Source organism: Buceros rhinoceros, unplaced genomic scaffold (genome assembly GCF_000710305.1).
Source record: "Buceros rhinoceros silvestris isolate BGI_N320 unplaced genomic scaffold, ASM71030v1 scaffold2266, whole genome shotgun sequence".
Taxonomy (NCBI): domain Eukaryota; kingdom Metazoa; phylum Chordata; class Aves; order Bucerotiformes; family Bucerotidae; genus Buceros; species Buceros rhinoceros.
The window spans coordinates 124,238-136,804 of NW_010417998.1; the positions used below are offsets into that span (position 1 = coordinate 124,238).

General features: G+C 47.1%; 1 protein-coding gene across 1 annotated transcript in view; it reads left to right on the forward strand.

Annotated features, from left to right (window-relative positions):
* DNAH9 (dynein, axonemal, heavy chain 9) overlaps positions 1-12,567 on the forward strand; it is a gene marked incomplete at its 5' end in the record, with an annotated part of 172,531 nt that overhangs the window by 122,133 nt on the left and 37,831 nt on the right. Inside the window, 2 exons of the mRNA XM_010138359.1 lie at positions 5,468-5,661; positions 9,113-9,261. Coding sequence (XP_010136661.1) covers positions 5,468-5,661; positions 9,113-9,261 — 343 coding nt within the window. The remainder of the gene's footprint in view (positions 1-5,467; positions 5,662-9,112; positions 9,262-12,567) is intronic.

Below are 12,567 nucleotides of genomic sequence, written 5' to 3' on the forward strand. Positions count from 1 at the left end.
TTTCCAAATGACATCTGGGCCACCTGCAGAAAATGAAGAAAAAGAAATGATGAATTTGCAGGAACCTGTATGAGCAGAACCCGCAGTGCACATGGACGGCGTAAGACCTTTCGAAGGTGTTTTGAAAACTCAGGAAGTTGTTCCCAAGCATCAGGCGTTCATACAGCTGCTCTGCTTTAACCCTGCTGTGGAAGCTCACACGTGAGCAAACTCTACCAGCCCCCGTCCAGACAGAAGGTGGGAAGCCAAGTTGTGGTGGGGCTTCCCTGTCCCTCCCTGGGAACTCGCGTCCCTCAGGTTGGTGAAGCGCCGCTCCAAAACACGCAGCCAAGCCACAGCGATGGCCGCACAGCTCAAATGCTTTGAACTCCGGGAGTTTTTCTAGATTTTAGTCTAATCCTGGTGCCGGTATTGAAACCTCTCAGTGGGACCTGGATGGCTTTGCTTATCTGACATCAAAAAATGATTCCCTTCATCTATCCCTGGCCTAGGGGCTTCATTGCTAAAAACTGATTTTTCCCACAGTCTGTGCACATCACTGCTGGGGCCACCCCTGCCCACAGAAACTCTTGCAGCTCCTGCAAACGTCGTTGCCTTTCCAGAAGATCATTTCAGGGTCAGTCGTGCAGCTGCTGAGCACCACAAACGGCTTCAAAAGTGTGTCACATGATTCAGGAGAACTCATCTCTTAATTCTGCAAGTGAAATCGTGGCGAATGGTCAGGATTGAATTGTCTCACAGGTTATTTAAACTGGAGAATATTGAAGATAGTTTCTTTTCAGTGCAGTCAAGTTGTGTGATTTTTATAGAGAGACATTTGATGTTCAGTGTGACCCTTATAAACTTCATTTTTTAAAGTAGATGTCCTTTTTTAAAAGGAACAACGACTGGGAGCATGGCTCAGGTAAACCTGAAGACTCCAAGAGTAAGAATAGCTTTAAAAAACCCTCACGTCTTTTCAGTACAATTTCATTAGGTCTTTTTAAACCCCAGTCCACGGCCGCTGGGAACTCGGTGAAGAGGAGCTGGAAGCTCACGCTGGCAGCACAGGTTTTATTTGCACTGTGTTATTTTCCACACTATTTATGTTGGCGCAGAGCATGGTAATGAGGTGCTGCTCTGACCTGCCTTGTGCCAGAGCTGTTCCTGAGTCATGTCTCTGGGGCAGGTGTTTTAAACTGTGGAAATAGTTTAAAATATTGAACAATCTTATTTTTAAAGAACACTTTCCTTTAAAGCCAAGGGGAACTTACAAAGCAATGCCCAAACCTGAGGCCAGTTTTGATCCACTGATGTCCTAGAATAATTAGTGATCTGAGCGGTTTCTCCAACCAATTTACAAAAGATTGTCATAGTCCATCTGGCACTAGGAGGTAAATCGCAAGAAGTAGCCGTGACACCAGACCTTTGAAGTTGTTCTCCTCAGTACAGGCTCAGCCCATTCTCTGGAGGCAGCAGGCAGTGATGGGAGAGTGGATCATCTCCTCGTGCCCATCTGCCTGGGACTTCTCTGCAAAGATCCCCTTTCCCCTCTGGCCTTGGTTGACCCTCTGATGGGCCATATGTTAAGGACACCTTGTGACCACCCCAGCAGTTGCTCTGTGATGGCAACTAAGATTTCCTTCTCAAATCCAAGGGCTGACACATGTTGTATTTCGTCCAGCTGTGGGGGGAAGAGGGTGCTTTGATTTGTGAACGTGTGAAATTCGCGGTTCTGCTGATGTATCAGCTCCAGTTTAAAGCTGGTTCTGACTTAAACGAGAAGCTGTCAGAGAAAACCAAAGTGATAAAACAAGCTGTCTGTGATTCAGTGCTGGAAAAATTCTTTTCTCTGAGAATACAATGATCCCTGGCATAGAGTGAAGAGACCTGTGTCAGTGGCAAAGTCTCATTTCGAGATACAAACTGAAGACCCTCCTGTTTTAAGTCATCAGAGATGATTATAGTGTAGGTTGCAAAGGCAGCAACGAGTCCTCCAACCCTTTTTGAGCATATTTTATTTTGATCACTGGTTTTTGTCTCTCTCAATTTCCATGACAACTCTAATTGACAAACGTATTCTTCAGCGTGTCGACAAAAATAGCCCCATGCACAGGTTGGTTTGTACCCATCTGCTGTCCCAACGTGCCATCGCCGCTTCACTAGTGCTGCTTGGAAACGGGGATCTGTTACTGTTGGTCTAAGTTGCTTGGAAAATTTCCCAGCAGAGGTATTGAGAAGTGATTAATATTCACAGAAAGATCACTGATCGAGATGGCTTTCACTGCTCCGGCTTCTAAATAGCAGCATCTCTTATTAATACCATCACTCCTAATAAATGCAATTAAAATTGTTGACTAATGAAAATTTTAGCGTTAATTTATATAATACAGGCTTTACACTCGCAATTAGAGCTTTCTTGATTCTGCAGCACGTTGTTCGGGGAGAGCGAGACTATCATCTCTGATTACATGTCTGTCATTTAGCAAGAAGAAAGCAATTCTTCAGAGTCTCCCTTGTTAACATCAACCAAGAGACTTTTCAAAGCAGCAGCAGCCAGAGTTCTGAAGTGGTATTTTAAGTCAGTCACTTCAAAAGCCAACAGCATTAAGATGTTTTACACAAACGCTTGCACCGATGAGTCCACTGAATCCAACATTTGCCACTGTATTGTGTCCAGCCATGAGCGGTGCATCAGATGTCTTTATTGCTGCAAGGATCTGCTGGGTTTGGTGGATCAGAATACCCAGCATTGCTCCCGGGCATTTCAGTTCCTCATGCGCTGTGCTCTGGTTACTAGTTCTCCACGGAAAGCGGGGATGTGGCGCTGAATTTGGAGCAAGTTCTTCTGTCACTGAGATTTCTCCATGTTAGTGCTAAGCCACGCGTGGCAATGTCTCTTGAATCACTGCTTTGCTCACACTCTTCTTCACAAAGTTCTGGGGGTCTCTGGGAGTTTGGCATGGAGGTGGTCAGCGCCAGACTGAGTCAGTCCGTGCTGTAGCTCTGAAGTGGTATCTGCTCTTACCTGCACCTTTTACGGAGGTATTGAGGGCAGTGTGACTTCAGGCAAGGCTTGATCTGTTGCAGCAGCATTTACAGTAACATCTACAAGTGCTTCTCTGCCTGTAGCTCTAATTCTAGCCCTCCAGCACATGACCTGTGAAGAAAGGTGGAGGGATTTGTCCAGCTACGAGATGATAGAACTAAACGCTCCTCGTTATAAGGATCAACTGTGACAAATCACAGCTTGGGGAGGTTCAGTTTGAACATATTTGAAAAATCGTCTTCTTTACCAGAAGGGTAGTGGAGCTCTACAACGGGGCACACAGAGAGACTGAGAGCTTCATTGTAGAGGTCAGCGTTTTGGTAGGCAAAGCCATGTGTGACCTGATCCATGCTGGCTGTCTCCTTGCCCAAGCCCAAGGTGGACCAGACACTTCCAGAGGTTTCTTCCAGCCATGGCTTCTGTCGTGCTGTGAGAGTATCTTCAACAAATGTCCGGGGTCAATGGCACCCACTGGGAACAGCTTTACAGCCTCTTTCTGTCATCTACAGGCGTTCCTGCTGCAAAAAATGTGAACTCGTTGGGAATAAAAAGCACCTTTTTCTGACGCCATCCTTCCCTCTGATCTCTCTCTGTGTTGAAGTACGACTCCCGGCTAAATTCAATTAGAAAGACCAGAGTTTTACACTGTCTTGGCCACTCCCTGGGAAGCCCTTCCAGGGGGACAGCCGGGCTCTCCTGCCGTTTTTAGGGCAGAATGGCCTTCGGTGTCTTCTGCCTCGTTTGCCACAGCGTTGTATCCAAGGCAATCCCGCGGCGCTTCTGTCAGGGCCTTTGCATGACTTTTGAAGCCCTTTGGCAGGTGCGTAGTTTTGTCGGTTGATCTGATCAAGGTGTGACATCAGCATTTCTCAAGGAGCTTCCGCGGCTCCTTTCCGTGGTGGAGCTGTGCAGAACGTGAGCTGGAGCATTAACGGTGCGGAACACCTCTGCCCATCAGGAAGCTTCTGCTTCACTCTGAGTGTGTCCTTCTGTTCCTACAGAAAATAGCTCATTCTCTGTCTTTTATCCTTCGCTTGTCTTCCCCACTTCACGTTCAACTGCTTCCAGCTTCAGATTATGCAAAGCGCTCTGAAGATGTTTGTTTCAGCGAGAATTTTGCTTGAAATCCAGAAGAACCTTACAAGCTGTGCGATGCGTTTTGCCGCTGCTTGTATGAAAGATGATTTGGATTCTTTACTACTCTGCATAACATTTCGAGTTGCCACGTTCTAGCTACAAAACCTGGCTACGTTGTTATTGTGATTACCGTTTATTTACTGCCTTGCTCAGCTGCACTTTGGGGCTTTCTTCAGCTTCCTGCTTCTGCGACAGGCTTGTAGCACCGAGCAGTTAATTTTTACGGTAGCACAGTGTGGTGTGCGAGCTGGTACGAAGCACCCCCCGCCCTGTCTGCGCAATGTTTATTGAGATTTGTGGCTCCGTGGTCACCACGACTGCGGGGTGAAGGCTCGGTGTCGTGGTTTCACAGAGCGTGTGCACCAGACTGTGCAGATAGAGAGGTATGTGCTCAGGGGAACGGGGAGAGAAAAATCACTGCCTGTGTATAAAGGTGGAGAGAATTAATATTTCATCTGTGGAAACATCCCTGAAAACACCAGGTCTGGTGAGAGGGGCAGCCCCAGTCTCTGTTTAGCTTTGGATGCGGAGCACCCTGCGCACAAAAGCGCTTTTTCCCACCGGTTGTTGTGATTGATGCTGCACTGCTCTTTGTGTCTGGCAAAGCAGGAGTCTGTTCTCAGACTTGCAGCTCCCGGGAGTGCCAGCGGTGTGCTCTGCTGTCAAACCCGAGCTCCAAACTTCCAGCCCCCACCCAAACCGGGTGTTTCTGTGGTGACCAACAGCAGCAAGTGCTTGTCACCTGAGATTTTCCAGTTCTAATTTCAAACCAGGAGAGCAGATTTCTTCTTGCTTTGGGTTGTGGAGAAGTGCATTATGGGTGATGCCAAGTTCTTTCATCCTTTCCTGTATTGTCGCTTCCAAACTCCCATGTCTCAGCAAGGGCCTGGATGCTGTGTGTGGTGTCACCAGCTGGGGAAGGACACTGAGTCATGTGGGTGAGAGCAGCGGGGAAGGGTGTGTTGGGTGCAGTATGGTTCTAGAGCTGAAGTTCTTTGGGCAGCCCTGAGGCACGTTCCAGTTCAGAAGCATTTCCAGAGTATGAAACTGTCCTCGGTCACACCCTCCTGTGGCCCTGCAAATGGGCCGCGTGGATTCCCGTTCCTCTGGCAACGTGCTGACAAGAGAGTTGGGAAAAGGAGAAGGGCCAAAGTCTGATCCTGGTGGGTCTCTGGCCTTGATTTCCAGGCTCCAACTGTGACCCTTCTGGTGGAGCAAAGCGTGAGTTATTTGTAATATCAGAAAAATGGTTCAGAGGCACGTGGAACTGTTCTTCTGAAGAGCTTCCTTCCATTTTTCCAGGCTCTCTCATCTATGGAGGAATTCAGAAACCTGGATCGGGATATCGAGGGGTCTGCAAAACGGTGGAAGAAATTTGTTGAATCTGAGTGTCCTGAAAAGGAGAAGTTCCCTCAGGAATGGAAGAACAAGTCAGCTCTGCAGCGCCTGTGCATCATGAGAGCCATCCGACCCGACCGCATGACCTACGCTGTCAGGTAGCAGCTTCTCCACTATCTCGGTGATGCTCTTGCTTCGCACGCAGGTTGGGTTCGGTGTTTTGTAGGGAACAAGAGGACCTTTAGATTTATGTATTTTGGAACATGAAGTTCTGCAGAGCAGTTTCCTATAAACGAAGGAGTCATCTTGAACTCTGCAGGGCAGGCAACACATTTCGTTTAACTGGAGTGTCTTGCTTAAGGAGTTGTAATCCCAGTTTCACCAGTAGTGATGGAGCAGCACTGGGTGAGGAGCAGACATGCCAGGTCAGAAATCGGCATCCTCATTGGTTACACGTCTGCTGGAGTCTTTCAATGATCAATACAACTTCTAGAGTTCATTAAAGTTGATTTTTGTTCCTAGATCCTCTATGGCGGTTCCTTAGGTACAAGAAGAAAGTGTAGAAGCAAAAGAAAGTCTTACGGAGGGTTTCTTTTAGGTTTTTTTTTCCCTGTAAAATGCAAAATTTATGTGATGCCGGCTCTGAAAGTTGTAGTTGTGAATTATGTAGTGAAGGTAACTGGGCGAGTCTCCACTTTGTGCAAAAGCAATACACTTATTCCAGGAGGAGCTGAAGATCTTTCCCTCCATTTGGACTTGTTTTGTCCTTCTCTGCTCTAGCAGTCTGTGAGCCGACATTTCTGCAGTGGCTCTCGCACTGCTCCGCTCAAACAGTTTATATTGCTCCACCATCTGGCGTGTGCTTGTGTACAGGTGCACCGAGCAGATCGTATTACTGAGTGTACGAACTAGATTCTGTCTGTGCTTTAAAATTCACAGAAGAGTGCAGACAAGACTGAGTCAAGTCTCCCTGCGGCCAATGTTATCATGTTTTATTAAATTAAATACTGGAGTTTATCATAATCGTACCATTCTAAACCATCTTTTTCATTTCTGACTCTTTTAGGGCTGATTCTCTGTGTGTTCTCTCAGCTGAAAAGATCTTTTTGCCTATCGTTGTTTAGTTAGAGCAAAAGAAGCTCTTGTCTTTCTGAACTTTTAAGTATATATTTGATTTAATCAAGTGTAATTAATTTCTTTCAATCAAAATTGGTGGTACGCAAACAGCTCAAAAATAACCAGAACATGAAGTTTCAAACCTTCGTATTTCTCTTTTATGAAACAGAAAGAGAATCCAAGTTCAAAAGCTTGGCTGGATATTTTTAGGTCTGGGTATGTCATGCTTTTCCATTTGCAAGAGAGTATTTAAATGTGTTTTGTTGTTGTGTTTCTTATCTAGAAGGAGGTTAGAATGTAAACGTGCAAACAGAGGTGGTTCACAGTACCAAAAGGCTTAAGAAGGGCTTTTGTCATCTCATACCCCAAAAGCAAATGTGAAATTATTAGCGGTAAAAAGGTCAGTGAAATGTGTTTGCCTCCCTGCTTCCTCCTCAATAGTATCTCCAGCCCGTCTGGCTGAGGCAGACACTGTTTCCTTGGTGAAGAAATTTGCTGTTTCTAGGAGATCCGCCTCTGGAAAACACAGAGCCTGTCCATCTGTCCTGCTCATGGCAGTCAGCGGCGTTTAGTGCTCTGAGGTAGGAAGGAAAAGTGATCTTTGGATTGAGCTTAATACAGTCTCCGTTCCTGAGAGCCACCACACAGAATGGTTGGACTAGATGACCCACCCCTGCCCAGGCTTCTTACATTCCCCTGGCTTGGAAGTTAGGTGGTTCAGCCACTCTTCGTGGCAGATCCCTGGGGATATTTGCACTGCTTTATTCCCTAGGCCTAAGGAGCCATCAGGAGAAACCACTCTTATCCTGACTCGCCCCTTAGAAGTGGGGGTAGTCTCTGTTGTCCATCACCAAGAGCCATAATTGCCTGAGGAGCGATTTGCCAGTGTAAACACCTTCTTACTGAAGAATATCAGCAATGATCTTCTTGCAACACCTTGTGCTCCCCTGCTTCCACATCCACAATGAGGCCACATCAGTCCAGCAGCTACTAGCAGGGTATAACTTGGTCGTGGTGAAGTCCTTCTAAAAGCACTGGTACTTCTGGCTTGAGGGACAGACCTTTGAAGCAATGCGGAAGGACTAAGGGCTCTGGTAGGTGGCACCTCCAGCCATGAATGTGACACTTACAGGGACTCTTCAGATAAAGGATCTTGGCCAGCTGTGGCTTCACACAGCCTTGAAAAGCTGTAAGCCTCTCATTGGACTTTCATGGTGTTTTTACTTTTTGTTCTGGCACATTTCTCAAATCCTGCTGCTGACACTGGGAGCCACCCCTGCGAACACCTCGTTTGGAAGACACCAAGACTCTTCAGTCCTGTCTCTGAGGGCAGATCTTCCTGTCCTGCATGTGTCCTCCATTTCAAAGTCTCCAAGTCACATCCATCGTGTTCTGAATCTCCAAGGCATCATTTCATAGAACCGAGATTTGATGTAAATTGTGATTGTTGTGATCTCATATCTGACGGACTTCTTAAATTTTATGGACTGAAGTTTTCCAGCAGCTCTTTAGCAGAACTTGACCCAGAACAGAAAAATCTGCTTGAAAGAGGTACCGGACAGGGAAGCTGTTTCTTTTGCAGTCCCTCAGGGATTTCTATTCCACGCCTTTCTATTCCAACTGTCTTTGAAGGAGGCTTTCAGCTCTCTTAGAAAGAGCTTGATGCATTATTCTGGTATCATCTACTAGGTGAAAACTGGCTGATGCTTTTCTGCCCCATAATACTGAGGTTTTCAAAAGGCCTGAGTCATGCATCTGCGATGGAAAAGTAACTGCTCATTCCTGGGGTTTGAATATAACGTTCCTCTCTCTGAATCAATGTTCCCTATATCCTCATTTTCTAAAGCAGTGATTTTGGAGGCTCATCCTGGGCAAACTCAGCCTGGACGTTCTCCATGTGCTGCGTTTTGTTCCGGCAGCTGCTGTGGAGCTGTGTTTTCTCTTGTTCACTCAGTTGGATTTTCCTCGTGACTCCCCGGCAGAGGCGAAGCTACACGCATAGATATTCTTAGAGCTCTTCCCTTTTACCTTTTGTAAAGCATCTGGGCTTTTTGTGACCTTTGGTGATAGTCTCAAGGAATGCTGTTCCCCTCGGAGGCCGTGTGGATCGCAAAGAACACGGCGGTTTTCTGTGCGTTACCCTTTTCCTTCCCTCCTTTGTCAGAATCAAGCCAGTACTTGTGTTGAACCTCTGAATGCAGCGTTGAGCTTTACGTCCCGCTGTTTCCCCTCCTCACTTCTTTCCCTGTGTCAGATATTGGTGGCCACGTGTCATTTTACCCCTGTAAAAAGTGCCAAACGTCGCTACCGAGTGGTGACTCCAGAAGCCGAGCCCACAGGTCCTCTCTAAACTTATTTCATGCTCAATTTTTTTTCATTTAGTTTCTAATTTGTTTGAATTGGCAAAATCAGAACTGTTTAGTCAATCACTTGCAGGGGAATCTGCCTTTTCTGAACTATGATAGACTGGCAAAACTTTTCTCTTTCTGGCAGAGATTTTGTAGAAGAAAAGCTTGGCAGTAAATACGTGGCAGGGAGATCCCTGGATTTTGCAACAACCTTTGAGGAATCGGGACCTGCAACGCCGATGTTTTTTATCCTGTCCCCGGGAGTCGACCCACTGAAGGATGTGGAGAAACAAGGTAAATAAATCATGTCTCTAGGCACAGCACAGCGCTGCTTTTTATCTTCTGCATAATTATCTTGGCATGACGTTCTGTTTTATTTCACCTCTTTGTAGATAATGGAGTAATCTGTTAAAAATAGATGATTGTTAAAGGGATGTGATTGGATTTTTCTTTTTTTCTTAAAGGTTTTTGGAGTTTCATCTCAAGTTTAAATTAAATTTGTCTCTTTCCTGCATTGCCTGGATTCCCGGTGCAATTCACAGTGTAATGATTTCTGAGCTGGTCATGTACACAACCTATAATTTATGTCAGGGATATCCAATATGCTGCTGGGTAGCTTGCTTTTTGCCAGGGAAGGTTGGTCCAGATGATCCTTGAGGTCCCTTCCCACCTGATAACCTGTGGTAGCTAAAGTTAAGCACCAGCTCTTTTTTTCTTAAAGGTTTTTGGAGTTTCATCTCAAGTTTAAATTAAATTTGTCTCTTTCCTGCATTGCCTGGATTCCCGGTGCAATTCACAGTGTAATGATTTCTGAGCTGGTCATGTACACAACCTATAATTTATGTCAGGGATATCCAATATGCTGCTGGGTAGCTTGCTTTTTGCCAGGGAAGGTTGGTCCAGATGATCCTTGAGGTCCCTTCCCACCTGATAACCTGTGGTAGCTAAAGCTAAGCACCAGCTCCCTGTAGCAGTCTGCTGGTTAGCGGCAGAGTTTCTAGTTTCCAGCCCCATCCTTCCTGCGCTGATTTTGGTCTGGATGGTCAGAGGATGCGCTGTCGGCTGGCTTCGTATCTGAAGGGGCTTCTCTAAGGGGCCTTATTTGAGAAGACAGTGATTTCTGCTGTGCACTGACTGCTGCCAATGTGCAGGATTTGCTCTGGGTCTCATCTCCACCCTGGAAGAATTACCATTTTCAGCCTCAATGTGGCAATTCCGGTGGGTCTGGAAATGGGGTCACTTCTGCCTGTTGAACAGAGGTAACCGCAGTCATGTCTTTTGAGACTGTTACAGCAGAGGTGCTCCTTCCCTGTGGAGCAGAGGGGTCAGAGGCCTTTGGGCAGTGCTTCAGGGCTGCTCACAGTTGCCATTCTGCTCACTGGATATCTCTTCTCCTTCTCCAGCAATGTGCTCCACATATCTCCAAGACCATGACTTGTAGTCAAACCCGATGCTCCTGGCAGTGTGGAGTTCAGTGTATTTAAGCTGTATGAATTGTGTGAGCCTGCCATAGCAGAGCTGCTGGCAGGTTTCTAGCAGGCAGGTCTCCAGACTAAACACCAGCAAGGCTGGCAGCCCCAGCAGAGAAACCAGTAATCCAGGCGAAGTGGTGGGAGAGTGCTGACCCTGGATTTCTCCTCTATGATCCACCTTCTGGGTCATCCCAAAATAATGTTTGAGTCAGTCTTTGCCCACATTCCCACAAGCAGCTTCCAGAGATGTTAAAGCCCAGCTCCAGCCTGATCGCAGTTCTCAGCCCTGGGGAGTTCCTGGGCTTTGTGTTGACCTTTGTGCTCTTTCTGCCCCAATAGCAGGTCTCATTACTGTGAACTGAAGGGGACCCCTCTGAGGAAGGTCCTGTCATATGCCTGCCTTCCCCTTGGAGCCATGTCCGTGATCCTGTTTCTCACTGTGTTATTTTCTTGTATGGGAAATGCAGCACTAAAATCCAACCATGAATGGTTGAACTGGAACTGTAGAGAAGAGCATAGTTGAACACCTGAGATTAGTCAGCCAGAAAAGCCCCAGCAAGTTAAAAACGAAAAAAAAAATCTAATGAAATAAAACCATTGCTTCAGTGCAGCTGCCCTGGCCTTAAATCCTGCCTCGCTGGGGTTTGGACCGAATTCACTACTGGTTCGTTTCTCTGCCTGTCAATAGGTTTTATTAAAGTGCAGGTCTGGGTAGATAATTCTTGTGGCTGGAAGAAAGCTTCTTCCAGATGCTGTCCACTCGTGGAACCTTTCCTTGGCAATAGGGAGGACCCTACAGCAAACACTGTTGGCTCTGGAAAGCTTTTCCATCTCCCTGACTGCTCTGTCCCCTCTCGTCTCCAAGCCGATAAGGAAGGGGGAAGGCTGGCATCACCCTTGATGAGGAAGCCAGCACAGAGTTGCTATGCGTAGCTCTGCACTCCTGATCCTATCTGAGAAGTGGAAATAACAACTGCTATTGGTTTTGTTATTATTCACCTCATTTGGGCTGGTGCCCTGCCTTCTATGCATTTGCCCCGTCCCTCCTTGAGGGGGTGGGTCTTGAAGGCAGAGGAGGAGATTAGCAGCTCTCAAAGTTGGCAGCCATGAGAGATGGTGAGAGCAATCTGGAAACTCTCGAATATGGGGAGAGCTCTATCGCAGGGGCTTGCTGTAGTAAGGCTGAGCAGAGAGCTTGAGCAACTGGAAGAGTTTGGATGTTTGTTTTACTTACGGCCATCTGTTTCCAATCGGTACCAACAGCTGAATGCTAAGTCTTGCAAGACCGATCTTTTCCGTGTTTTGCTGTAAAACATGCCTGCTTTTAGCAGAAGTCAGGAATTAAGGGTGCACCACCTGCATGAAGGCGAATCTGCATGCAGAGATAAGTGTGAGAGATCCACAGTGATCAGCGTGTGGGGACGGGCGTGCTGACTCCCCGGCTGAGCCGAATGCTGCCTCCTATGGTGTGTGGAGCCAGTGGGGGTGTTTGTGGGGCTGCTCCCCTCTGGAAGCGCAGATTGGTGCTCATCTTCTGAGGAGCACGCAGCAGAGAGCTCGCTCCAGGCAGCTGTTTCTCCACTGAGATGAGGAGCAACTGGTGTCCTCCATCTTTGGATGACAAACTGATTCAGAAAACTAAACAGGAGATCTTTAGCCACGATCACTTAAAGGATCTGAGGCACTGGGATGCTTCAGAGAAGTCCGAAGGAGTACCACAGGCTAACCTAAGAAACACCCAATAGCTGCACCCTTCCTCCACAGGTTGGATGACAAATGACATGGGTTTGGGATGTAGAGGGGACTGTAAGAGGTGATCTGTGGTGGCTCCTGGAGCACTCCTTCCCATGGGCTCTGCTGCAGCCCACTGACCGTGGGCTTCCCACAGGCATTGTGGTGCACTCAGAGGCAACCCCACACGATGATCCATGAGGAATCCGACTGATCTCTAGAGCCAACAAAATGGGGAGGCCTTGGCTGAGCCCACAGGAAGCTCACACAGGTTTCATTTTAGCCGCCTTCTCAAAACTGAACAAGCTCCTGACCCAAGTGCTGGTTCTAGCACGCATTGCAGGGTGCTTTTCCCCACTGAACGATGTCTTGTTCAAAGCCTATTTAATCAGCAGGA